Source organism: Copadichromis virginalis, linkage group LG8, assembly GCF_057382275.1.
Source record: "Copadichromis virginalis isolate Kocher_CV1m ecotype Utaka linkage group LG8, C_Virginalis_male_GT1.1, whole genome shotgun sequence".
Lineage (NCBI taxonomy): Eukaryota > Metazoa > Chordata > Actinopteri > Cichliformes > Cichlidae > Copadichromis > Copadichromis virginalis.
In genome coordinates, this window is record NC_140625.1 from 116748 (window position 1) to 144410 (window position 27663).

Below are 27663 nucleotides of genomic sequence, written 5' to 3' on the forward strand. Positions count from 1 at the left end.
AAGACTAAGAGAAACACTTGTGTAAAAATGCCAAGGAAGCAGAAAAAGTCACAAGCGGCAAAACAACGCTGGAAGACGTTCCATGAGTTTCATGAAGTACCAACATGTGAACAAGCTGAGTGTGATTTTCCTCAGAGCTCTGCAGAAGACTTTGTGTCTGCAAAGACCAATGCTGATGGTGTCAAACAGGCAGGTCAACATGTTCCTGCACATGTACAACAGGTATCCTATGCAGATGCTGTAAAGATTGGATTGCAGCATGAATTTAATGATCATCAGGTAAACCATAGAGACCAACCTGAGGTGTCAAGTGCCCCACAGGTGGGTTATGCTGATATTGTAAAAAGAGGCCGTCACAGTGATGTGGCAGGACCATCTCATGCAGAAAGAGTGAACTTTGAAAACCAGCCCTCTGTTACACATATCTGTGCATCTCACAGCCAGGCTCATCCCAAATATGGAGACTCCAGAAACAAGCAGTGCACATGTAACTCACTCACATTTCTTGCTTTCCTTCATGAGAATGATAACATGACTACAGCTGACCTTAATCTGGTCTTGGATAAAGGTGATGTGATGTACAAAGAGGCCAAGAAAAGATTTCCTAAAAATATTCATTTGGCAACCGATGAGCTGCCAGACAAAGTTGATGCTCGCTGGTCTATGTATGATGTCGACATGACACAGCCTTCCCGGTATGGGACATTTGAAGAACCTCCAGAGGAAGCAGTAGATACCTTTCTCAGCTTAGAAGCAGGACTGAGCTGCCTGTTGTCAGATGTTCAGTATGCCTTATTGATTATGAGTGGATTGTGTATCGCAGTGTTCAGATCCACATCAGGCAAATATGGTTTCTTTGATCCACACTCTAGAACACCCAGTGGTCTTCCTCTACTACTACAGTCACGTAATCGTGGTACAGCAGTGATGCTGAAATTCACACTCCTCAGTGACATGATTAAGAGGATCCAAGATTCTTATGAAATGATGGAGATATCACCCTCTTGTAACTATGAACTGAAGCCTGTGCAGTTCTACAGTATGAGCACAGTCAACCTGAGTGATACTATCACAGACACAGTCTGCAGACCAACAGCTGCCACTGCTGTGGCACCTACTCACTCTGATACAACTGTTGATGAAGCAAACTCCTCTTCTCCAAGGAGAAACACAACCACTGATCTTACTGAGATCTCTCCAATGTCTGTTTGTACACCACTGGAGAAACAACAAGAAGTCCGTATGACTCAGTTCACATCACACGAAGCTCCTCAAAATGAATTTACTTTTATAACTACCAAAGAACTATCGAGTGACTTTAATTTCCTTCCATCAAATGATGTTTTTTCCTGTCAGTCAAGGACTGCAATAAAAAATGGTGCTAACTGTGATCTTTCTGATACAGTTATACAAAAAATCTATAAACTGACAAAAGTTAATAAACAGCAAAGGCGCAAAATGAAAAGAAGATTAATGGCATCAGACAAACCAAGAAATCAGAGAAAAGAAAACCAAAAAAGGAAAGAACGACAAAAGTACGCTTCAAATAAAGATTACAAAGAAAAGAAGAAATCTTCTACAAGCGAGGCATATAAAAACAATCCTGAAGTTAGACAGAAACATCAACAATATATTAAAAGACGCTACTGTGAGAACGATGAATTCAGAAAGAAACAACAACAATATATTAAAAGACGCTACTGTGAGAACGATGAATTCAGAAAGAAACAACAACAATATATTAAAAGACGCTACTGTGAGAACGATGAATTCAGAAAGAAACAACAACAATATATTAAAAGACGCTACTGTGAGAACGATGAATTCAGAAAGAAACAACAACAATATATTAAAAGACGCTACTGTGAGAACGATGAATTCAGAAAGAAACAACAACAATATATTAAAAGACGCTACTGTGACAATGCTGAATTTAGACAAAAACAAAAAAACTATATCACTAAAAGGTATCAAGAGAGCCCAGATTTCAGAGAGAGACAGAGATCTCGAGTGACTCAGCGTTATGCACGTGATAACGCATTCAGAGTAAGACACAGACAACTAATGAAACAACTAATGCGAGACAGGTATCAAAGTAATCTTGCCTTCAGGATTATGCACAATATGAGATGTGCAATGAAAATAAAAAGGAAATACAGATGGGTGAACAGACAAACCCAAGAGAGTGACAACAGTGTGATCAACGAGGCCATATCTGTGTTCAAATCACAAATCAAAGCTGGACCATCATACCCATGTACTGTATGTTTCAAGGCTTCATTTCCAAACCAAGTACGACCCTGCAGAAGGTCAAATTATGTCAAAAACCCACATGTAGTTACAACATGTTTGACAGGAAAGTTTGTTCATGTTTGTGATGAAAACTGCAGAAATGAGCAGTGCAAAGTGCCTGATGAGAGAAAGAGAGAGTGGATATGTCACACCTGCCACGATCATCTTAAAAATGGATCCATGCCAGCACTTGCTGTTGCCAATAAGTTGGATCTTGCTGATATTCCAGCTGAACTTTCTGATCTCAACATACTGGAGAGACATCTCATAGCCAAGTGCATACCATTTGCCAAGATCATTCCTCTTCCCAAAGGCAGACAAAGAGCAATTAGAGGAAATGTGGTCTGTGTCCCATCAGAGGTACAGGAAACTGTTGAAACACTACCTCGATTGAGAATTAATTCTCAGGTGATCAGAGTGAAACTGAAGAGACGCTTGTCTTACAAAGGTCATCAGCTGTTTCAGACTGTAAGCTGGTCTAAACTTGTGCAAGCACTGCATAAACTCAAGCAGATTCATCCACAGTATAAGGATGTGAGCATCAGAGATGATGCTGAGCTGTGTGATCCAACTCTTCCTGATGAAGATGATGAGGATGATGATGATGAAAACATGAATGAGGACGATTATGATGAGGCTGATTTAATGGAAATTGACAGCTGTGAGAAAAATGCACTGAGTGAAGCACAAAATATAAATGAACAGGACATTGACATGTTACCCTGTGATGGTGAACAATCGCATGAACAGATGAGAGATGATTCAGAGCAAGCAGATGGACTGACTAATGGTGGTTTTGCACTCGAGTCCTGTTTGCAGCCCCCTGATGTGGCTGAGGAGATATTATGTTTCAGTGAAGGAATCTACTCTGTTGCTCCTGCAGAGAGAAACAATCCAATAAGTTTTTTCAAAACACCTAAACTGGAGGCCATGGCCTTCCCTGTGCAGTTTCCTACAGGCCAAAACACACTTGATGAAAGAAGGCTGATCAAAGTATCCCCCAGTGGGTATTTCAAATCAAGACTTTTCTGCATTGATGATCGTTTTGCCAAAGACACAAACTATTTATTCTTTGCACAGTTTGTGACTGAAATACACTTGGCTACATCCAGCATGACAGTACAGTTAAGGAAGGCAAAGCCTCTGACCAGAGATGGTAGAAAAATAACCTCAGGCATGTTACAAGATAAACATGAGGTGGAGAAACTGGTGCGAAATAAAGATGCAGTGAGATTCATGCAGCCTCTGAGAGGAACCCCAGCCTATTGGGAGAAAACAACAAGAGATCTTTTTGCCATGATCAGACAGTTGGGAACTCCCACGTTCTTTTGCACATTTTCAGCTGCTGAAATGCGCTGGCCTGAAGTGATCGAGGCAATAACAAGGCAGCAAGGTGAACAAGTGAATTTTGAAGGACTCGACTGGTCAGCAAAGTGTGACATCCTGAGAAGCAATCCTGTCACAACAATGCGCATGTTTGACAAGAGAGTTGAAGCATTATTCAGAGATTTACTCTTATCTCCCGCAGAGCCACTTGGCAAAGTCATTGACTACTTTTACAGAGTTGAGTTTCAGCACAGAGGAAGCCCACACATACACTGCCTCCTGTGGGTAGAAGGTGCTCCTGTGTTTGAGGAGGATGATGAGCAAACTGTTGTTGATTTTATAAACAAATACATCACAGCTCAGCTGCCTGATCCACATAAACAACCTGAACTGTACAAAAAAGTAACAGAAGTGCAAAAACACAGTAAGAACCACACAAAGACGTGCTTTAGGAGTTTAAGCTCCGGGTGCCGTTTTGGTTTTCCCAAACCACCCTGCAATGAGACAATGATCACAAGACCCAGTGAGGATGATGCACTGGAAGTAGAAACGGCAAAGAACAAGCTCAGACCACTGAACCAGCTGCTGAATGAACCTGAAACTGCTTCCATGAGTTTAGAGCAGCTCTTGGAAAGATGCAAGTTGACACATGCAGAATATGAGAGATACCTGAATAAAATGAACATGAGGAGTACGATCATACTAAAGCGTGATCCAAAAGACTCTTGGATAAATGGCTATAATCCACATCTGCTTGAAGCCTGGAACAGTAATATCGACATAAGCTTTGTTTTAGATGCTTTTGGTGCTGCAAATTATTTAATGAAATATATATCAAAAAAAGAGGGCGGGCTATCTGAGTACCTGAAAACTGTCATTGAGAACTCCCATAAGGACAGTGTAAATGAGTGCGATGAAATGAGAGCCGTCATGCAGGCATATTCAAAGAAGCGAGAGATCAGTGCACAGGAGTGTGTTGCTCGTGCATGTGGTCTTCACATGAAGCAATGCTCACGTGCTGTAATATTCATTCCAACTGATGATAATCCTGTGAAAATGAGTCGTCCCCTGTCAGTTCTGGACAACACAACACCTGAGTCTTCCAATGTTTGGATGACATCTTTGAATGACAAATACAAAGCCAGACCTGAAACACCAGAGTATGAGGAGATGTGCATGGCAGACTTTGCTGCTACTTGCAGGATTGTCTATGGCCAACAGAAAAAAGGTAAAGATGTTTTGCCCCTTCTCAATGAGATGGGGTTTGTGCAAAGGCGCAAAAACAATAAGCCTGCTATCATCAGATTTCACCGCTGCTCACAAGAAAAACATCCAGAGCAATATTACGGAAGACTGCTTAAACTGTACCTTCCTCATCGTTCAGACCACGAACTGAAAACACCATCGTTGCCAACCTATCAGGCTTTCTATGGTGCTGGCTGTGTACAGCTACCAGGTACTGACCATCTTGAGTACGTGCAACACATTGTCAAAAGAAACAGAGAAAAATATGAGAAAAACAGTGAGGAGATCGAGAGCGCTGTTGAGGAATATGAGCAGAACAGAGGTGTGACTGACGAATGGTGTAATCTGGCACCTGAATCAGATCTCGTAAGGTTGCCACTTGTCGAACAAGAAAGAGAGCGAGACAATGAAAATGAACAGGAAGATGTGCCCGACTACAGCCGTCAGGCTGATGCTTCAACAGAAGTCAGAGCCATCAGGGAACCCCCTGCTATTGATCCCACATTGTTACGTCAGATGTTTCAGAATCTGAACAAGAAGCAAGCCTGCATATTTTATGCAGTTAGAGACTGGTGCATTAAAAGAGTCTGTGCTCTAAATCCAGAGCAGTTTTTCTTTTATATTAATGGTGGTGCTGGAACAGGAAAATCACATCTTATCAAATGCATCTACTCAGAAGCATCTAAGATACTGAGCAAAGTGCCCAGATATGCAGACGACGTTGACATATCAAAACCCACTGTCCTGTTAACTGCTTTCACTGGGACTGCAGCTTTTAACATTTCTGGAACAACACTGCATTCTCTTCTCAAGCTGCCGAGAAGCTTAAAACCTCCCATTCAGGGACTTGGCAATCAGCTGGATGAAGTCAGATCAGAACTTTTGAATGCTGAAATAATCGTCATTGACGAAGTGTCTATGGTGTCAAGACATCTGTTTGCATATGTAGATGCAAGACTCAAACAGATCAAAGGGACTCGGAGACCCTTTGGAGGCATGTCAGTCATTGCTGTCGGAGACTTCTATCAGCTACCCCCAGTGCGACAGTCTAAACCTCTCTGTGTGCACGACCCGTCTGAGATCGACCTGTGGCGGGAGCATTTTCAGATGATCACTCTGACTGAGATTATGCGTCAGAAAGATGATGTTGTCTTTGCAGAGATGCTGAACAGAATTCGTGTGAAAGGAAAGTTGGATGAGCTTTGCGAAGCAGATAGAAATTTGTTGTCACAGGCCATAACTGAACCAGCCCTTTGTCCAACTGATGCGTTGCACATTTTTGCAACTAATAAAGAAGTGGATGCACACAACTCTGCAACACTGGCTCTGCTCCACACTCATATCATTGACATCCATGCAGATGATTATAGAAAAGATCCTAGAACTGGCAGAATGGCACTTCAAGACAGACCATTGAAAGGAGGTAAAAACGAGTTACCAGACACACTGAAAGTTGCAGAAGGAGCTCGTGTCATGCTCACCAGAAACATTGACATACAAAATGGTTTGGTTAATGGAGCTTTTGGAAAACTACTTAGAGTAGTTCACTCTGAAAACGACCAACACATCATCAAGCTTGGACTTAAAATGGATAATGAGACATCTGGAAAGAATAACCGCACACCAGCAGACGACATGGTGTACATTGAGAGAGCAGAGGAGAATCTGAAGCAGAAAGGAGTGGTACGAAGACAGTTCCCAGTGAAGCTGGCCTTTGCATGTACAATACATAAGGTACAGGGTATGACAACTACATCAGCTGTTGTCTCTCTTAAGAGCATTTTTGAGCCCGGCATGGCCTACGTAGCTGTCAGTAGAGTGACGTCTCTCAGTGGACTGTATCTTCTTGATATGGAGGAGAAAAAAATATTCACCAACCCAGAAATCACTGCAGCGCTTGAGAACATGAGACAAGCCAACCTTGATGACATGATGCCTCTTCTACACGTGAGGCAAACACTGAGCAGGTCAGAGGTTTTCACCATTGTTCATCATAATACAGAGGGACTGCCAGCTCACATTAATGACATCAAAAGTCACCATGAATTGTGTCTAGCAGATGTTTTGTGCCTAACAGAAACACACCTGCGGGGCTCTTTTGTCGCAGAGAGTCTCCACTTGGAAAATTACAATTTGTTCAAACGCAACAGACACCTGTCCTACACAAACTTTCCCCAGATGGCAAACAGAAGTGGTGGTGGAGTTGCTGTTTATGTGAAAAGTGACATTCAAGTGCATGAAAAACAGTACATCCATAATGTAACTGACCTTGAATTTCTGGCTTTAAAGGTTGAAGCACCAGTCAGTGCTCTGATTGCAGTTGTATACAGACCTCCAGACTACACTCTGAGGCCATTCCTGAAAAACCTGGTAAGCCTATTAGACTCATTGGAGATCATGGACTGTCATCCCATCATAGTTTGTGGTGATTTTAATGAGAATGTTTTATCCAGTGCAAACAAACCAATCCTGGAGCTGTTTGAGTCTAGGGGATACGCACAGGTCATCACTGCCCCTACCACAGAGAAGAACACACTGCTTGACCTAATTTTCATTTCTCAGTCAGATCGATGTCTCCATTCTGGAGTCATGAAGACATACCATAGTTACCATGACCCAGTATACTGTGTATTGTCCTGTGATGATTCATGATCTAGAACTTTGAATACAGTAAGTAATTTCTATATTTTTGAATGACTTAAGAAAGTAGAGCGATATTTAAAAGTTGACGCCCTGCATTGCAGTATAATGGTTGAATTGTTTACATAAAATACAATTACATGAATTAAGTAATGATATCAGTAAAAGATGACAATTTTATTTATTACAGAAAATCTAAAATTCACTAACAGTAACCTATAAATGTCAGAAAAATCAAATATAGCAGTTTGAAACGAACAGTGTAGGCATATCCTCTCTGCAGCCAGGCTTCAACATCCTGCCAGGCTGCCCCAGTCTCACTGTGGCTGGGAGGGAGGGAGGGTGGACCAGAGGATTGCCTACACAACACATAAATGTTCAACAGCTTCTTCATTGTTTCTGAGAGAACAATAATGACTAAAGGTTGCTTTTTAAAAAAACAAACAAACAAACAAACAAACAAACAAACAAACAAACAAACCTAATTACAGCAATAATGACAGTTAAGCCACTTTATGTGTGCCTCTATTTTGAAATACTATTTACAAAAATGTTATTATTTTGGTTTGTTATAAACTTTAAACTTTTTCAAAAGTATACGATTATATTTTTGGACAAATCTTTCGATGAAACATAAATTTTTATGAGCTTTTATCATGTTTCGGCCAGTGCAATCATCAGGGTGGGTCTGGGTTGATAACTGCACATTTCTGGCCAGAAATGTTTCAGCAGTGTTACATAAGTAGTACATATGTAACACTTGCTTTCTGTTACCAGCTGATACCCTACATTTGTATAGACATTGGATGGTGTGAGGTTGGGGAGTTGAGTGGGGGGGGGGGGGGGGGGGGGTTACGGTGGGAGCTGAGGGGGGGGGGTGTTAGGTTTCCTTTTTTCTTTTTCTTTTTTAAGAGAGACACAGTCCTCCTGTGTCTTCTCCAAGCTTCACATGTAAGATCCAACAGTGTGAAGCACATAGCAGCTAGAAACTGTAATGCCACAGATCAGAGAGGCTTCATCATCACCATCTTCATCGCCGTACGATCAGAGCGTGAGACTTCACATCTGGAGCACAGGAGACATTCTGTGATAAGTCTTCCTTCTAGCTTGTCCCACAAGCAGTCGGTGAGATTTACTCACAACAAAAAGGGTTAATGACATAATTTCCATGAAAACATGTATTCATTCTTTGTAAAGTGTTTAAATTGTGTTTTCACTTGACCTTAGGAGTGTTAGAGTGTATTGTAATGTCTGTACTCAGGTGTTTCCCTCTGTGATCCATCCCCATCAGAGCTGAGACACTCAGGACTGAACAGACTGCACAGTTTCTGTGACCGAGCCTCCAAAACACCTTCTTTGAAACCACTCATGATAGAAGGGCTTCATATTTGCAGCAGCACTACTACAGGTATTCAGTTTATTACAGGATGTGTTTGTTTCTTAGGACCAGCTCTGAGTGCACACTACCTAACATATACACCTTTCTGTTCATTACAAACCAACTACTCTGGATCATATGGCCAGTTGGCAGGAATGTTGCTGCAGGAAAACATCCCTGGAGATCACCATCATTGTCAGACTGACTGTGCCTCCTCTGTGCAGTGTCAAGATCCTCTCTAAATGAGTGTGTAAGTTAACATTTTCATTATTTTATTCCCTTTGACAAGACAAGTATCACTGATATTTACATTTACAACTACATATGTTCCCGTTTTCTGCTCTTCTTTTAAAGTCCTCAGCTATCCTGCTTCTGTGCTGCTTGCCACACATCAAACACTGGCCGGATGACAGGGAGGATCCACTCTGAAGTCACTGGACATGATGAGGATCATATGGGACTTCATAGTTTCACAGAAACATTGTGCTCTGTGATTACAGGTTTTAAATGGACATAATGACTGCCTCTCTCTGATCAACAGGCTAAAGGATTGTTTTCATTGTTAGTGCTCTGTACAATGTATGCTTATTTAATATTTCATCACAGAGCAAACCTTTATTTATTTAACATTTTTTTATTTTGTTTTAATGTTGAATTAACTGTGGGGATTTTTTTAAGTGGGCACTTGGGATGTCATATGACCAGAAATGTGGTAACTGGAATTCAACAGTATGGAAGAAAAAATCTGCTGAGAACGAAACACATACAAAAACCCCCAAGAAAATTCAAATTCTGTAATCCAATCTAAAACATTTTAAACTGCTGAACAGCAACACAAACAGTGTTAAAAAACAGTGTTAACAGAATGATTATGATGATTTTGTACCAAAGTTTCAGGTCACATGGCACACCTAGTGTGTAGTGTGGGGTATCAGCTGGTAAGTATAGGTTTTTTCATATTTGTGTCCTTAGAGTTTAGATAGATAAAGCCTTGTGTATAATAATTAGTCATAACCACAACTCAAAGTCAGGGACTAACTAAATTTGGGACTTTGTGTCTGAGCCCAGGTTAAAACAATGTGTAAAAAAGCATTTAGTGGCATGGCTGAACAATGCTGTAAACTATTGATACTTATTTATCCATGTTCACAAAAAGGACTAATGTGTTTATTTGATTATTTGCATGTGTTAAACTGTGTCACCACCTTAGGCTTTCATTTGAGTTTACTCACAAATCTCTATACAGTTCTCTTTTACCACTGTGTGGACTCTGTTTACATTAAAACATAAAAAAGAATGAGTAATAAAGAGATGTGTAGACAGATCAGAAGATTAAGTAGACCGATAGAAACAGCTGTTCAGCCATGTTCTAAGAAACCAACACAATTTAAAGGTTCAGGATTGTGGTTTTAAAAGTTGAATTTTCATGTATTTCATATGTTGCTCATTATTTTTTATTTAGTTATTTAATTTAGTTATTTTTCTTTATTCTACCAGTCCTTTTCAGAAAGAAGCTGTAAAATATGACTTAAGATTTTTATGTTATTTTCTATGACATACAAAACAAATTGATGTATGTAATACTATTAAACATGATATACACATGTGTATATGTCTGAAAAACATTATGCTGTATATTAAAGTTTGTATTTTCTGCAGAATGTTTGTTCATCTTTTAAGTTCATTTCAATTAGAAGAATATGAACTTTTAATATTCATTCAGAGGTTTTCTGACTCTAAATTTTCTTTTGTCATTACTCATCTTTTTATTATTTACATTTTAAACATGCTTAGCTTTTTCCAACTTCTTCTGTGTGAACATCAGCTTTCAAAGGTTCTGCACTTTTATTTTCAGGTTAAAAATTCTGTATTTTCCAGCTCATTCAGATTTTTAACTTAACATTCAGCAATTAATTCATTTCAGTGCATACATTCAGATTCAAGCATTCACACTGCAGTTTCTTCAGAAAATGCACTTTCTAGTTATTATTCTGTATTCCGTACGTTTTTTGTAATCTATCTCCTTCAAAACCGTTCAACTTAGAAAAACCATTCAAACACCGTTAGATTCCTATTCTTTTGGACAACACTGCTTCTATTTTTCTCATTTTTAACATTTATATTTTTTATTTTATTCAACTTTATTTAACAAAAATTTATAATGTATTTCAATGGAGAGACCCTTCAAATTCTCATTCAAATTCCTCCTCTTTAAACTGTATCTACTTCCACATACATTGACATAGAGCCACCATTCAAACTTTAAAACGAAGACAAGACATTCAACTATTCAACTTGTATTTATCTTTTCAATATCTATTATACTTTTTCTTCAGTTCCAGTTTAAGTTTCATGATGTTTTTTCACCCGTTTCAGAGTTTATAATGGGTGTGTATGGGACGGAATGTTGGGGCTAGAGTGAGACAGCTCAACTGCTAGAGTGAGAGGAGCAAAAAAATTAATCTTAAAATCTTTTTTAAAACTGCTGCTGTGTCCGCAGCGTTTGCTCTACAGGTATGATTTTACCCTCAAAACGTAGCCATGGCTGTCCTCTTTCATCCAATGTGTTTACTATTGTACTAGGTGTTATGGTTCTTTCATAAATGTCACCAATGCACAGCCTCCTCCCTCCAACTCTTCCATAGACTCTAATGTTAAAATGGCTCAGAAGGTTGGTTTGAAAATCAGAAGAGCATGGTGTCTTTCCACTGTCACCACGTCCATATAATAAGCTCCACAGGCATGAAAACTGAGAATTAGGTAGACTAGACATTGCTGTCGCTCACGGTGAAAGAATTTTGTCAATACGACTTTTACTTTTCATTTGGGAGCGATTTGTTTCGGCCTGACTTTTCTGTTCATTTTAAGCAGCAAAAGTGAGGCGCATGTCTGTGTACGTGTGTATGGAGCCATTGGGTGCGGTCACTATAGCAACCAGGCTCACACCTGCCTGCTTAACGAGCTCTGCCTGCCACTGTACCAAGATTCATCTTCAGCACTTCTCTTTCAACTGCTGCTGTGTCCACAGTGTTACAGCCATCATTTTACCCTCAAATTGTCGCCATTATTGTTCTCTTTCCAACACCGTATCTTTCAAAGCTCAGGCATTTAAACTTTTTAAACTGTGTGGATCAAAGTGGAGGGATCACATTTGAGTCATTCAGTGATTCAAAGAATATGACCTTTTAATATTCATTCAGATGTTTTCTGACTCTAAATGTTCTTTTCTCATTTCTTAGGGTTTTCTAATTTACATTTAAAACATTTTCAGTTTTTTTCCAACTCCTTCTTCTGTGTAACCTTCAGCTTTTAGCAGTTCAGCACCTTTGTTTTCAGGTTAAATTCGTTTTTTTTTTTTGTTGTTGTTTTTTAATCTCATTCAATATTTTTAACTCAAAATTCAGCAATTAATTCATTTCAGTGCATACATTCAGATTCAAGCATTCACACTGCAGTTTCTTCAGAAAATGCACTTTCTAGTTAGTGTGAATGCTTGAAAAGCATTCACAGTATTGTTATTCGAATCTTTATTATTATTATATATTCCGTACGTTTTTTGGCATCTAACTCCTTCAAAACCGTTCAACTTAGAAAAACCATTCAAACACCGTTAGATTCCTATTCTTTTGGACATGACTGCTTCTATTTTTCATATTTTTAACATTTATATTTTTAATTTTATTCAACTTTATTCAACAAAAATTTCCCATGTATTTCAATGGGGACACCCTTCAAATTCTCATTCAACTTACTCATTTTTAAACTCTTACTACTTCCACATACATTGACATAGAGCCACCATTCAAACTTTAAAACGAAGACAAGACATTCAACTATTCAACTTGTATTTATCTTTTCAATATCTATTATACTTTTTCTTCAGTTCCAGTTTAAGTTTCATGATGTTTTTTCACCCGTTTCAGAGTTTATAATGGGTGTGTATGGGACGGAATGTTGGGGCTAGAGTGAGGCAGCTCAACTGCTAGAGTGAGAGGAGCAAAAAAATTAATCTTAAAATCTTTTTTAAAACTGCTGCTGTGTCCGCAGCGTTTGCTCTACAGGTATGATTTTACCCTCAAAACGTAGCCATCGCTGTCCTCTTTCATCCAATGTGTTTACTATTGTACTAGGTGTTATGGTTCTTTCGTAAATGTCACCAATGCACAGCCTCCTCCCTCCAACTCTTCCATAGACTCTAATGTTAAAATGGCTCAGAAGGTTCGTTTGAAAATCAGAAGAGCATGGTGTCTTTCCACTGTCACCACGTCCATATAATAAACTCCACAGGCATGAAAACTGAGAATTAGGTAGACTAGACATTGCTGTCGCTCACGGTGAAAGAATTTTGTCAATACGACTTTTACTTTTCATTTGGGAGCGATTTGTTTCGGCCTGACTTTTCTGTTCATTTTAAGCAGCAAAAGTGAGGTGCATGTCTGTGTGCGTGTGTATGGAGCCATTGGGTGCGGTCACTATAGCAACCAGGCTCACACCTGCCTGCTTAACGAGCTCTCTCTGCCACTCTGCCAAAATTCATCTTAAACACTTCTCTTTCAACTGCTGCTGTGTCCACAGTGTTAAAGCCATCATTTTACCCTCAAAACGTCGCCATCGTTGTTCTTTTTCCAACATCTTGTCTTTCAAAGCTCAGAGATGTAAACTTTTTAAACTGTGTGGGTCCAAGTGGAGGGATCACATTTTAGTCATTCAGTGATTCAAAGAATATGACCTTTTAATATTCTTTCAGATGTTTTCTGACTCTAAATGTTCTTTTCTCATTTCTTAGGTTTTTCTAATTTACAATTAAAACATTTTCAGCTTTTTTCCAACTTCTTCTTCTGTGTAACCTTCAGCTTTTAGCAGTTCAGCACTTTTGTTTTCAGGTTAAATTCGGGGTTTTTTTTTTTATCTCATTCAAAATTTTTAACTCAAAATTCAGTAATTAATTCATTTCAGTGCATACATTCAGATTCAAGCATTCACACTGCAGTTTCTTCAGAAAATGCACTTTCTAGTTATTATTATTATTATTATTAGTGTGAATGCTTGAAAAGCATTCACAGTATTGTTCTTCTAATCTTTATTCTATTTTATTCTGTATTCCGTACGTTTTTTGTACTCCTACTCCTTCAAAACCGTTCAACTTAGAAAAACCATTCAAACACCATTAGATTCCTCTTCTTTTGGACATGACTGCTTCTATTTTTCTCATTTTTAACATTTATATTTTTAATTTTATTCAACTTTATTCAACAAAAATTTCCCAAAATTTCCCATGTATTTCAATGGGGAGACCCTTCAAATCCTCATTCAACTTACTCATTTCTAAACTCTTACTACTTCCACATACATTGACATAGAGCCACCATTCAAACTTTAAAACGAAGACAAGACATTCAACTATTCAACTTGTATTTATCTTTTCAATATCTATTATACTTTTTCTTCAGTTCCAGTTTAAGTTTCATGATGTTTTTTCACCCGTTTCAGAGTTTATAATGGGTGTGTATGGGACGGAATGTTGGGGCTAGAGTGAGGCAGCTCAACTGCTAGAGTGAGAGGAGCAAAAAAATTAATCTTAAAATCTTTTTTAAAACTGCTGCTGTGTCCACAGCGTTTGCTCTACAGGTATGATTTTACCCTCAAAACGTAGCCATCGCTGTCCTCTTTCATCCAATGTGTTTACTATTGTCCTAGGTGTTATGGTTCTTTCATAAATGCCACCAATGCACAGCCTCCTCCCTCCAACTCTTCCATAGACTCTAATGTTAAAATGGCTCAGAAGGTTCGTTTGAAAATCAGAAGAGCATGGTGTCTTTCCACTGTCACCACGTCCATATAATAAGCTCCACAGGCATGAAAACTGAGAATTAGGTAGACTAGACATTGCTGTCGCTCACGGTGAAAGAATTTTGTCAATACGACTTTTACTTTTCATTTGGGAGCGATTTGTTTCGGCCTGACTTTTCTGTTCATTTTAAGCAGCAAAAGTGAGGTGCATGTCTGTGTCCGTGTGTATGGAGCCCTTGGGTGCGGTCACTATAGCAACCAGGCTCACACCTGCCTGCTTAACGAGCTCTCTCTCTCACTCTGCCAAGATTCATCTTAAACACTTCTCTTTCAACTGCTGCTGTGTCCACAGTGTTAAAGCCATCATTTTACCCTCAAAACGTCGCCATCGTTGTTCTTTTTCCAACATCTTGTCTTTCAAAGCTCAGAGATGTAAACTTTTTAAACTGTGTGGGTCCAAGTGGAGGGATCACATTTTAGTCATTCAGTGATTCAAAGAATATGACCTTTTAATATTCTTTCAGATGTTTTCTGACTCTAAATGTTCTTTTCTCATTTCTTAGGTTTTTCTAATTTACAATTAAAACATTTTCAGCTTTTTTCCAACTTCTTCTTCTGTGTAACCTTCAGCTTTTAGCAGTTCAGCACTGTTGTTTTCAGGTTAAATTCAGGTTGTTGTTTTTTTTTTTATCTCATTCAAAATTTTTAACTCAAAATTCAGCAATTAATTCATTTCAGTGCATACATTCAGATTCAAGCATTCACACTGCAGTTTCTTCAGAAAATGCACTTTCTAGTTATATTTTATTTTTCCGTACGTTTTTTCAAAGCCTACTCCTTCAAAACCGTTCAACTTAGAAAAACCATTCAAACATCGTTAGATTCCTATTATTTTGGACAACATTGCTTCTATTTTTCTCATTTTTAACATTTATATTTTTAATTTTATTCAACTTTATTCAACAAAAATTTCCCATGTATTTCAATGGGGAGACCCTTCAAATTCTCATTCAACTTACTCATTTTTAAACTCTTACTACTTCAACATACGTTCACATAGAGCCACCATTCAAACTTTAAAACGAAGACAAGACATTCAACTATTCAACTTGTATTTATCTTTTCAATATCTATTATACTTTTTCTTCAGTTCCAGTTTAAGTTTCATGATGTTTTTTCACCCGTTTCAGAGTTTATAATGGGTGTGTATGGGACGGAATGTTGGGGCTAGAGTGAGGCAGCTCAACTGCTAGAGTGAGAGGAGCAAAAAAATTAATCTTAAAATCTTTTTTAAAACTGCTGCTGTGTCCGCAGCGTTTGCTCTACAGGTATGATTTTACCCTCAAAACGTAGCCATGGCTGTCCTCTTTCATCCAATGTGTTTACTATTGTACTAGGTGTTATGGTTCTTTCATAAATGTCACCAATGCACAGCCTCCTCCCTCCAACTCTTCCATAGACTCTAATGTTAAAATGGCTCAGAAGGTTCGTTTGAAAATCAGAAGAGCATGGTGTCTTTCCACTGTCACCACGTCCATATAATAAACTCCACAGGCATGAAAACTGAGAATTCAGTAGACTAGAAGCTGCTGTCGCTCACGGTGAAAGAATTTTGTCAATACGACTTTTACTTTTCATTTGGGAACGATTTGTTTCGGCCTGACTTTTCTGTTCATTTTAAGCAGCAAAAGTGAGGCGCATGTCTGTGTACGTGTGTATGGAGCCATTGGGTGCGGTCACTATAGCAACCAGGCTCACACCTGCCTGCTTAACGAGCTCTCTCTCTCACTCTGCCAAAATTAATCTTAAGCACTTCTCTTTCAACTGCTGCTGTGTCCACAGTGTTTGCTCTACAGCCATCATTTTACCCTCAAATTGTCGCCATTATTGTTCTCTTTCCAACACCGTGTCTTTCAAAGCTCAGGCATTTAAACTTTTTAAACTGTGTGGATCAAAGTGGAGGGATCACATTTGAGTCATTCAGTGATTCAAAGAATATGACCTTTTAATATTCATTCAGATGTTTTCTGACTCTAAATGTTCTTTTCTCATTTCTTAGGGTTTTCTAATTTACATTTAAAACATTTTCAGTTTTTTTCCAACTTCTTCTTCTGTGTAACCTTCACCTTTTAGCAGTTCAGCACTTTTGTTTTCAGGTTAAATTCGGTTTTTTTTTTATCTCATTCAAAATTTTTAACTTAAATTCTGTAATTAATTCATTTCAGTGCATACATTCAGATTCAAGCATTCACACTGCAGTTTCTTCAGAAAATGCACTTTCTAGTTATTATTAGTGTGAATGCTTGAAAAGCATTCACAGTATTGTTATTCTAATCTTTATTATTATTATTATTATTATATTTTATCTATTCCGTACGTTTTTTGTAATCCTACTCCTTCAAAACCGTTCAACTTAGAAAAACCATTCAAACACCGTTAGATTCCTATTCTTTTGGACAACACTGCTTCTAAATTTCATATTTTTAACATTTATATTTTTAATTTTATTCAACTTTATTCAACAAAAATTTATAATGTATTTCAATGGGGAGACCCTTCAAATCCTCATTCAACTTACTCATTTTTAAACTCTTACTACTTCCACATACATTGACATAGAGCCACCATTCAAACTTTAAAACGAAGACAAGACATTCAACTATTCAACTTGTATTTATCTTTTCAATATCTATTATACTTTTTCTTCAGTTCCAGTTTAAGTTTCATGATGTTTTTTCACCCGTTTCAGAGTTTATAATGGGTGTGTATGGGACGGAATGTTGGGGCTAGAGTGAGACAGCTCAACTGCTAGAGTGAGAGGAGCAAAAAAATTAATCTTAAAATCTTTTTTAAAACTGCTGCTGTGTCCACAGCGTTTGCTCTACAGGTATGATTTTACCCTCAAAACGTAGCCATCGCTGTCCTCTTTCATCCAATGTGTTTACTATTGTCCTAGGTGTTATGGTTCTTTCATAAATGTCACCAATGCGCAGCCTCCTCCCTCCAACTCTTCCATAGACTCTAATGTTAAAATGGCTCAGAAGGTTCGTTTGAAAATCAGAAGAGCATGGTGTCTTTCCACTGTCACCACGTCCATATAATAAACTCCACAGACATGAAAACTGAGAATTTGGTAGACTAGACATTGCTGTCGCTCACGGTGAAAGAATTTTGTCAATACGACTTTTACTTTTCATTTGGGAACGATTTGTTTCGGCCTGACTTTTCTGTTCATTTTAAGCAGCAAAAGTGAGGTGCATGTCTGTGTCCGTGTGTATGGAGCCATTGGGTGCGGTCACTATAGCAACCAGGCTCACACCTGCCTGCTTAACGAGCTCTCTCTGCCACTCTGCCAAAATTCATCTTAAACACTTCTCTTTCAACTGCTGCTGTGTCCACAGTGTTAAAGCCATCATTTTACCCTCAAAACGTCGCCATCGTTGTTCTTTTTCCAACATCTTGTCTTTCAAAGCTCAGAGATGTAAACTTTTTAAACTGTGTGGGTCCAAGTGGAGGGATCACATTTTAGTCATTCAGTGATTCAAAGAATATGACCTTTTAATATTCTTTCAGATGTTTTCTGACTCTAAATGTTCTTTTCTCATTTCTTAGGTTTTTCTAATTTACAATTAAAACATTTTCAGCTTTTTTCCAACTTCTTCTGTGTAACCTTCAGCTTTTAGCAGTTCAGCACTTTTGTTTTCAGGTTAAATTCGGGTTTTTTTTTTTATCTCATTCAAAATTTTTAACTTAAATTCAGTAATTATTTCATTTCAATGCATACATTCAGATTCAAGCATTCACACTGCAGTTTCTTCAGAAAATGCACTTTCTAGTTATTATTATTGGGTGGATGCCGTAGGCATCCACACTATTGAGATCCTGTTTCTCTTTATTCTTTATCCTTTATTATTCTAGTTGCTCCGTTTCTTTGCCGCTTAACTACTCCCTCAGTTTTCAGCCGATTTTTACCATTCAAACTCTAAACTGTTCTGCTATTTCTGCTTTCGACTGCTATATCTTTTGGTACTTATTACTATTATACTTTTTAAAATATTACACTTTTTTCCTTTAATTTGTCCCATTGAAATGAATGGGAAACTTCTACAATTCTGCTAAAACTTGCTTGTCTTTGAAACTTAACTACTTCCTCATACTTTCACCTAGAAACTCCATTCAAACTTTAAAACGTTCTCAGATGATTGGGCTATTCCTGTGTGATTCAGCTTTTTCATATCTGTTACCGTTTTCATGTAATGACTCTTTAAGTTTTCAGTTACAACTTTGTGATTTTTCAGAAAATACATGTGTTGCTATGGTTGCTATGCAATTAACTCCCACTGCACACTCGTCCGTTCTGAATTTTCTCTTCATGTCTGAACAACTCCTTGCTACTCGCTCAATTTCCACTCAACTTCCACAAATTATACATCAAAACGTAGGTATTTTTGCTGGCTTTAAGACAGTGTCACTATAATTATTGTGAGAGTTACGTTTTTTTCACAATTTGCCTCGAAGTGACACATGGTCTAAAAACTCCCCATTCAAAGTCTATGGGGAGGTTGTGAAACTCAGAGCTGAAATACTGAAACTGAAGGCATTTTCAAATCGTCATATCTCCTTAACGAAGCAAAGTTAAGACATGAGGCTTGTCCCTGTATATCTTCAGACACTCCTGACACTCACAATTCAAGAATTATTTTCTCACCTATTACCGTTCTGAGATGAGTTAGACTTGTTTGAGGGGTGGAAATCTGTCCTCCTCTCATTTTTCAAATTCCGAAAATGAAGCCGTTTCTTCTCTCGTCATATCTCCGCGACGGAGATACAAAGAGCTATGTAAATCGCAGTCAAAGTACACCAAAGTCCGCTGATTCACCCAGTGCAAGAATTATGCTTCTATCCCACCTAGTTTTTGAGTTACACGACGTTTTGTAACTCCAAAAAACGGCGTTTTTCGCGTCTCACCGCGATCTAATTCTGACTCCTCATCACCCTTTTTTTCAAAGCGCCCGCCCCCTTAGAGGTGGCGCGATTGGTAATGACACCGCTCTTCAGACCAGAGGTCGTGGGTTCGATTCCACCTTGGCCCACATGTTTTTTTTTTAACTACAAATTTATACACTATCACAGACCGGTAATTCATATTGATAATTTATTACAATTCTGCAAAGTTTAATGATTTTAGCAGCTTTTCTAATATGGACCTCAGATTCTGGTTAACAGTCTATGGCAGAAATACATACAAGTACACAGCCTGATGAAGCAGACAGAAGCAGTACCTCTGATTGGTTCCGCAGTTTCACCTCTTATCAGCACAAATCTCACCCTCTTCTGCTGTTTTCACCTCTTTTCTGCTAATTTGAGCTTCTGTTCCACAGTGCACTCAGCCTCTTCTGCTGTTTTCATTAGAATTTTAAGCTTTTCCACTTTTTTCAGTTACGTGAGAACCAGTTTGGCTCAATGAGTAGCTGAAAAATATCAGCCTCTTCTGCTGTTTTAGCAGGATTTCAGAGTTCAGCTTTTTCACTTGTTTTAAGCACAAATTTCAGTTTCTTTACCTCATTTCACAACAAAGTTCTTCCTCTTCACCTCTTTTCTGCTAATTTGAGCTGCTGCTCCACAGTGCACATTTTCCCTCTCATCATATCTTTGCTTGTGACCAGAACTCATTTGGCTCAGAGGGTAGGGCATTTGTCGTGAGACCCGGTGGCAGAGGTTCGAATCCTACCTGTGACAGCTGCTACACATGTTCACTGCTTGCATGCGCTCTGCTTTCTTGACACTCTCCAGTGTGTCATTACACATACAGCCATCTTCAGCAAGCACTTCTGCTTCTACACTTCTTTTCAACTCGGCTTTTTGCTTCTTTACCTCTTTTCAGCAGAAATTATTCCTCTTCACCTCTTTTCTGCTAATTAGAGCTCCTGCTCCACAGTGCACTTAGCCTCTTCTGCTGTTTTCATTAGAATTTTAAGCTTTTCCACCTTTTTTCAGTTACGTGAGAACCAGTTTGGCTCAGTGAGTAGCTGAAAAATATCAGCCTCTACTACTGTTTTAGCAGGATTTCAGAGTTCAGCTTTTTCACTTGTTTTAAGCACAAATTTCAGTTTCTTTACCTCATTTCACAACAAAGTTCTTCCTCTTCACCTCTTTTCTGCTAATTTGAGCTTCTGCTCCACAGTGCACATTTTCTCTCTCATCATATATTTGCTTGAGACCAGAACTCATTTGGCTCAGAGGGTAGGGCAGCTGCCGTGAGACCCGGGGGCAGAGTTTCGAATCCTACCTGTGACAGTTGCTACACATGTTCCCTGCTTGCATGCGCTCTGCTTTCTTGACACTCTCCAGTGTGTCATTACACATACAGCCATCTTCAGCAAGCACTTCTACACCTCTTTTCAACTCATCTTTTTGCTTCTTTACCTCTTTTCAGCAGAACTTCTTCTGATTCACCTCTTTTCTGCTAAATGTTTAGCCTTTTCACCTCTTATTAGCACAATACTAAGCAGCTTCTGCTAATTTCACCAGAATTGTCAGTCTCTCCACCTCTTCTTTGTAAGAATCAGTTTGGTCCAGTAAGGTGAGACGCCGCCTATAGATCAGAAAGGCCAGGTTCGAATCTCGCTCAGGGCAATGTTTTTTGTTTTTTCAACTTTTTCTGCTTTTTTCAGCAGAAATCTTCAGCGTAAGGCATCCACACAGCATTTTCGCAGGAAATGCAATTTTTTCTAGTTATATTTTATTTTTCCGTACGTTTTTTCAAAGCCTACTCCTTCAAAACCGTTCAACTTAGAAAAACCATTCAAACACCGTTAGATTCCTATTCTTTTGGACAACACTGCTTCTATTTTTCATATTTTTAACATTTATATTTTTAATTTTATTCAACTTTATTCAACAAAAATTTATAATGTATTTCAATGGGGAGACCCTTCAAATCCTCATTCAACTTACTCATTTTTAAACTCTTACTACTTCCACATACATTGACATAGAGCCACCATTCAAACTTTAAAACGAAGACAAGACATTCAACTATTCAACTTGTATTTATCTTTTCAATATCTATTATACTTTTTCTTCAGTTCCAGTTTAAGTTTCATGATGTTTTTTCACCCGTTTCAGAGTTTATAATGGGTGTGTATGGGACGGAATGTTGGGGCTAGAGTGAGGCAGCTCAACTGCTAGAGTGAGAGGAGCAAAAAAATTAATCTTAAAATCTTTTTTAAAACTGCTGCTGTGTCTGCAGCGTTTGCTCTACAGGTATGATTTTACCCTCAAAACGTAGCCATCGCTGTCCTCTTTCATCCAATGTGTTTACTATTGTCCTAGGTGTTATGGTTCTTTCATAAATGTCACCAATGCACAGCCTCCTCCCTCCAACTCTTCCATAGACTCTAATGTTAAAATGGCTCAGAAGGTTCGTTTGAAAATCAGAAGAGCATGGTGTCTTTACACTGTCACCACGTCCATATAATAAACTCCACAGGCATGAAAACTGAGAATTCAGTAGACTAGAAGCTGCTGTCGCTCACAGTGAAAGAATTTCGTCAATACGACTTGTACTTTTCATATGGGAACGATTTGTTTCGGCCTGACTTTTCTGTTCATTTTAAGCAGCAAAAGTGAGGTGCATGTCTGTGTCCGTGTGTATGGAGCCCTTGGGTGCGGTCACTATAGCAACCAGGCTCACACCTGCCTGCTTAACGAGCTCTCTCTCTCACTCTGCCAAGATTCATCTTAAACACTTCTCTTTCAACTGCTGCTGTGTCCACAGTGTTAAAGCCATCATTTTACACTCAAAACGTCGCCATCGTTGTTCTTTTTCCAACATCTTGTCTTTCAAAGCTCAGAGATGTAAACTTTTTAAACTGTGTGGGTCCAAGTGGAGGGATCACATTTTAGTCATTCAGTGATTTAAAGAATATGACCTTTTAATATTCTTTCAGATGTTTTCTGACTCTAAATGTTCTTTTCTCATTTCTTAGGTTTTTCTAATTTAAAATTAAAACAATTTCAGCTTTTTTCCAACTTCTTCTTCTGTGTAACCTTCAGCTTTTAGCAGTTCAGCACTGTTGTTTTCAGGTTAAATTCAGGTTGTTTTTTTTTTTTTTATCTCATTCAATTTTTAACTCAAAATTCAGCAATTAATTCATTTCAGTCCATACATTCAGATTCAAGCATTCACACTGCAGTTTCTTCAGAAAATGCACTTTCTAGTTATTATTATATTTTATTTTTCCGTACGTTTTTTCAAAGCCTACTCCTTCAAAACCGTTCAACTTAGAAAAACCATTCAAACACCGTTAGATTCCTATTCTTTTGGACAACACTGCTTCTATTTTTCATATTTTTAACATTTATATTTTTAATTTTATTCAACTTTATTCAACAAAAATTTATAATGTATTTCAATGGGGAGACCCTTCAAATCCTCATTCAACTTACTCATTTTTAAACTCTTACTACTTCCACATACATTGACATAGAGCCACCATTCAAACTTTAAAACGAAGACAAGACATTCAACTATTCAACTTGTATTTATCTTTTCAATATCTATTATACTTTTTCTTCAGTTCCAGTTTAAGTTTCATGATGTTTTTTCACCCGTTTCAGAGTTTATAATGGGTGTGTATGGGACGGAATGTTGGGGCTAGAGTGAGGCAGCTCAACTGCTAGAGTGAGAGGAGCAAAAAAATTAATCTTAAAATCTTTTTTAAAACTGCTGCTGTGTCCGCAGCGTTTGCTCTACAGGTATGATTTTACCCTCAAAACGTAGCCATGGCTGTCCTCTTTCATCCAATGTGTTTACTATTGTCCTAGGTGTTATGGTTCTTTCATAAATGTCACCAATGCACAGCCTCCTCCCTCCAACTCTTCCATAGACTCTAATGTTAAAATGGCTCAGAAGGTTCGTTTGAAAATCAGAAGAGCATGGTGTCTTTACACTGTCACCACGTCCATATAATAAACTCCACAGACATGAAAACTGAGAATTAGGTAGACTAGACATGGCTGTCGCTCACGGTGAAAGAATTTTGTCAGTACGACATGTACTTTTCATTTGGGAACGATTTGTTTCGGCCTGACTTTTCTGTTCATTTTAAGCAGCAAAAGTGAGGTGCATGTCTGTGTCGTGTGTATGGAGCCATTGGGTGCGGTCACTATAGCAACCAGGCTCACACCTGCCTGCTTAACGAGCTCTGCCTGCCACTCTGCCAAGATTCATCTTAAACACTTCTCTTTCAACTGCTGCTGTGTCCACAGTGTTAAAGCCATCATTTTACCCTCAAAACGTCGCCATCGTTATTCTCTTTCCAACATCTTGTCTTTCAAAGCTCAGACATTTAAACTTTTTAAACTGTGTGGATCCAAGTGGAGGGATCACATTTTAGTCATTCAGTGATTCAAAGAATATGACCTTTTAATATTCTTTCAGATGTTTTCTGACTCTAAATGTTCTTTTCTCATTTCTTAGGTTTTTCTAATTTACAATTAAAACATTTTCAGCTTTTTTCCAACTTCTTCTTCTGTGTAACCTTCAGCTTTTAGCAGTTCAGCACTTTTGTTTTCAGGTTAAATTCGGGTTTTTTTTTAATCTCATTCAAAATTTTTAACTTAAATTCAGTAATTATTTCATTTCAATGCATACATTCAGATTCAAGCATTCACACTGCAGTTTCTTCAGAAAATGCACTTTCTAGTTAGTGTGAATGCTTGAAAAGCATTCACAGTATTGTTATTCTAATCTTTATTATTATTATTATTATATTTTATTTTTCCGTACGTTTTTTGTAAGCCTACTCCTTCAAAACCGTTCAACTTAGAAAAACCATTCAAACACCGTTAGATTCCTATTCTTTTGGACAACACTGCTTCTATTTTTCATATTTTTAACATTTATATTTTTAATTTTATTCAACTTTATTCAACAAAAATTTATAATGTATTTCAATGGGGAGACCCTTCAAATCCTCATTCAACTTACTCATTTTTAAACTCTTACTACTTCCACATACATTGACATAGAGCCACCATTCAAACTTTAAAACGAAGACAAGACATTCAACTATTCAACTTGTATTTATCTTTTCAATATCTTTTATACTTTTTCTTCAGTTCCAGTTTAAGTTTCATGATGTTTTTTCACCCGTTTCAGAGTTTATAATGGGTGTGTATGGGACGGAATGTTGGGGCTAGAGTGAGGCAGCTTAACTGCTAGAGTGAGAGGAGCAAAAAAATTAATCTTAAAATCTTTTTTAAAACTGCTGCTGTGTCCGCAGCGTTTGCTCTACAGGTATGATTTTACCCTCAAAACGTAGCCATGGCTGTCCTCTTTCATCCAATGTGTTTACTATTGTACTAGGTGTTATGGTTCTTTCATAAATGTCACCAATGCACAGCCTCCTCCCTCCAACTCTTCCATAGACTCTAATGTTAAAATGGCTCAGAAGGTTCGTTTGAAAATCAGAAGAGCATGGTGTCTTTCCACTGTCACCACGTCCATATAATAAGCTCCACAGGCATGAAAACTGAGAATTAGGTAGACTAGACATTGCTGTCGCTCACGGTGAAAGAATTTTGTCAATACGACTTTTACTTTTCATTTGGGAGCGATTTGTTTCGGCCTGACTTTTCTGTTCATTTTAAGCAGCAAAAGTGAGGCGCATGTCTGTGTACGTGTGTATGGAGCCATTGGGTGCGGTCACTATAGCAACCAGGCTCACACCTGCCTGCTTAACGAGCTCTGCCTGCCACTGTACCAAGATCCATCTTAAGCACTTCTCTTTCAACTGCTGCTGTGTCCACAGTGTTACAGCCATCATTTTACCCTCAAATTGTCGCCATTATTGTTCTCTTTCCAACACCGTATCTTTCAAAGCTCAGGCATTTAAACTTTTTAAACTGTGTGGATCAAAGTGGAGGGATCACATTTGAGTCATTCAGTGATTCAAAGAATATGACCTTTTAATATTCATTCAGATGTTTTCTGACTCTAAATGTTCTTTTCTCATTTCTTAGGGTTTTCTAATTTACATTTAAAACATTTTCAGTTTTTTTCCAACTCCTTCTTCTGTGTAACCTTCAGCTTTTAGCAGTTCAGCACTTTTGTTTTCAGGTTAAATTCGTTTTTTTTTTTTTGTTTTTTTTTTTTTTTTTATCTCATTCAATATTTTTAACTCAAAATTCAGCAATTAATTCATTTCAGTGCATACATTCAGATTCAAGCATTCACACTGCAGTTTCTTCAGAAAATGCACTTTCTAGTTAGTGTGAATGCTTGAAAAGCATTCACAGTATTGTTATTCGAATCTTTATTATTATTATTATTATTATTATATTTTATCTATTCCGTACGTTTTTTGTAATCCTACTCCTTCAAAACCGTTCAACTTAGAAAAACCATTCAAACACCGTTAGATTCCTATTCTTTTGGACAACACTGCTTCTATTTTTCATATTTTTAACATTTATATTTTTAATTTTATTCAACTTTATTCAACAAAAATTTCCCAAAATTTCCCATGTATTTCAATGGGGAGACCCTTCAAATTCTCATTCAACTTATTCATTTTTAAACTCTTACTACTTCCACATACATTGACATAGAGCCACCATTCAAACTTTAAAACGAAGACAAGACATTCAACTATTCAACTTGTATTTATCTTTTCAATATCTATTATACTTTTTCTTCAGTTCCAGTTTAAGTTTCATGATGTTTTTTCACCCGTTTCAGAGTTTATAATGGGTGTGTATGGGACGGAATGTTGGGGCTAGAGTGAGAGAGCTCAACTGCTAGAGTGAGAGGAGCAAAAAAATTAATCTTAAAATATTTTTTAAAACTGCTGCTGTGTCCACAGCGTTTGCTCTACAGCCACCATTTTGCCCTCAAAACGTAGCCATCGCTGTCCTCTTTCATCCAATGTGTTTACTATTGTCCTAGGTGTTATGGTTCTTTCATAAATGTCACCAATGCACAGCCTCCTCCCTCCAACTCTTCCATAGACTCTAATGTTAAAATGGCTCAGAAGGTTCGTTTGAAAATCAGAAGAGCATGGTGTCTTTCCACTGTCACCACGTCCATATAATAAACTCCACAGGCATGAAAACTGAGAATTCAGTAGACTAGACATTGCTGTTGCTCACGGTGAAAGAATTTCGTCAATACGACTTGTACTTTTCATATGGGAACGATTTGTTTCGGCCTGACTTTTCTGTTCATTTTAAGCAGCAAAAGTGAGGTGCATGTCTGTGTCGTGTGTATGGAGCCATTGGGTGCGGTCACTATAGCAACCAGGCTCACACCTGCCTGCTTAACGAGCTCTCTCTCTCACTCTGCCAAGATTCATCTGAAACACTTCTCTTTCAACTGCTGCTGTCTCCACAGTGTTACAGCCATCATTTTACCCTCAAAACGTCGCCATCGTTGTTCTCTTTCCAACATCTTGTCTTTCAAAGCTCAGAGATGTAAACTTTTTAAACTGTGTGGATCCAAGTGGAGGGATCACATTTGAGTCATTCAGTGATTCAAAGAATATGACCTTTTAATATTCTTTCAGATGTTTTCTGACTCTAAATGTTCTTTTCTCATTTCTTAGGTTTTTCTAATTTGCAATTAAAACATTTTCAGCTTTTTTCCAACTTCTTCTTCTGTGTAACCTTCAGCTTTTAGCAGTTCAGCACCTTTGTTTTCAGGTTAAATTCATTTTTTTTTGGTTTTTTTTTTTATCTCATTCAATATTTTTAACTCAAAATTCAGCAATTAATTCATTTCAGTGCATACATTCAGATTCAAGCATTCACACTGCAGTTTCTTCAGAAAATGCACTTTCTAGTTATTATATTTTATCTATTCCGTACGTTTTTTGTAATCCTACTCCTTCAAAACCGTTCAACTTAGAAAAACCATTCAAACACCGTTAGATTCCTATTCTTTTGGACAACACTGCTTCTATTTTTCATATTTTTAACATTTATATTTT

General features: G+C 37.9%; 2 protein-coding genes across 6 annotated transcripts in view; both read left to right on the forward strand.

Moving 5' to 3' along the window:
- Positions 1-27663, forward strand: part of LOC146702441 (protein NLRC3-like) — a 56590-nt gene that overhangs the window by 7430 nt on the left and 21497 nt on the right. The gene's annotated exons all lie outside the window — the stretch shown is intronic.
- On the forward strand, positions 111-10536 carry LOC146702443 (uncharacterized). Of its 3 annotated transcripts, XR_014921824.1 has the most exons (4): positions 111-7233; positions 8795-8911; positions 9028-9131; positions 9236-10536. XR_014921824.1 is itself a non-coding variant. In XM_085465312.1 (2 exons), exons 1-2 carry the CDS (start codon positions 532-534, stop codon positions 8798-8800), a joined length of 6708 nt encoding a protein of 2235 aa, XP_085321438.1. In that variant the 5' UTR covers positions 111-531; the 3' UTR covers positions 8801-9021. The 3 variants fall into 3 exon arrangements, 2 of the variants coding, with proteins under 2 accessions (XP_085321438.1, XP_085321439.1); XM_085465312.1 differs by lacking the exons at positions 9028-9131; positions 9236-10536 and having other exon boundaries at positions 8795-9021; XM_085465313.1 differs by lacking the exons at positions 8795-8911; positions 9028-9131; positions 9236-10536 and having other exon boundaries at positions 111-6830; positions 7153-7247.

Coding starts and splice junctions, on each gene's coding strand:
- LOC146702443 (XM_085465312.1), top strand. CDS start 532: ATGACTACAGCTGACCTTAATCTGGTCTTGGATAAAGGTGATGTGATG.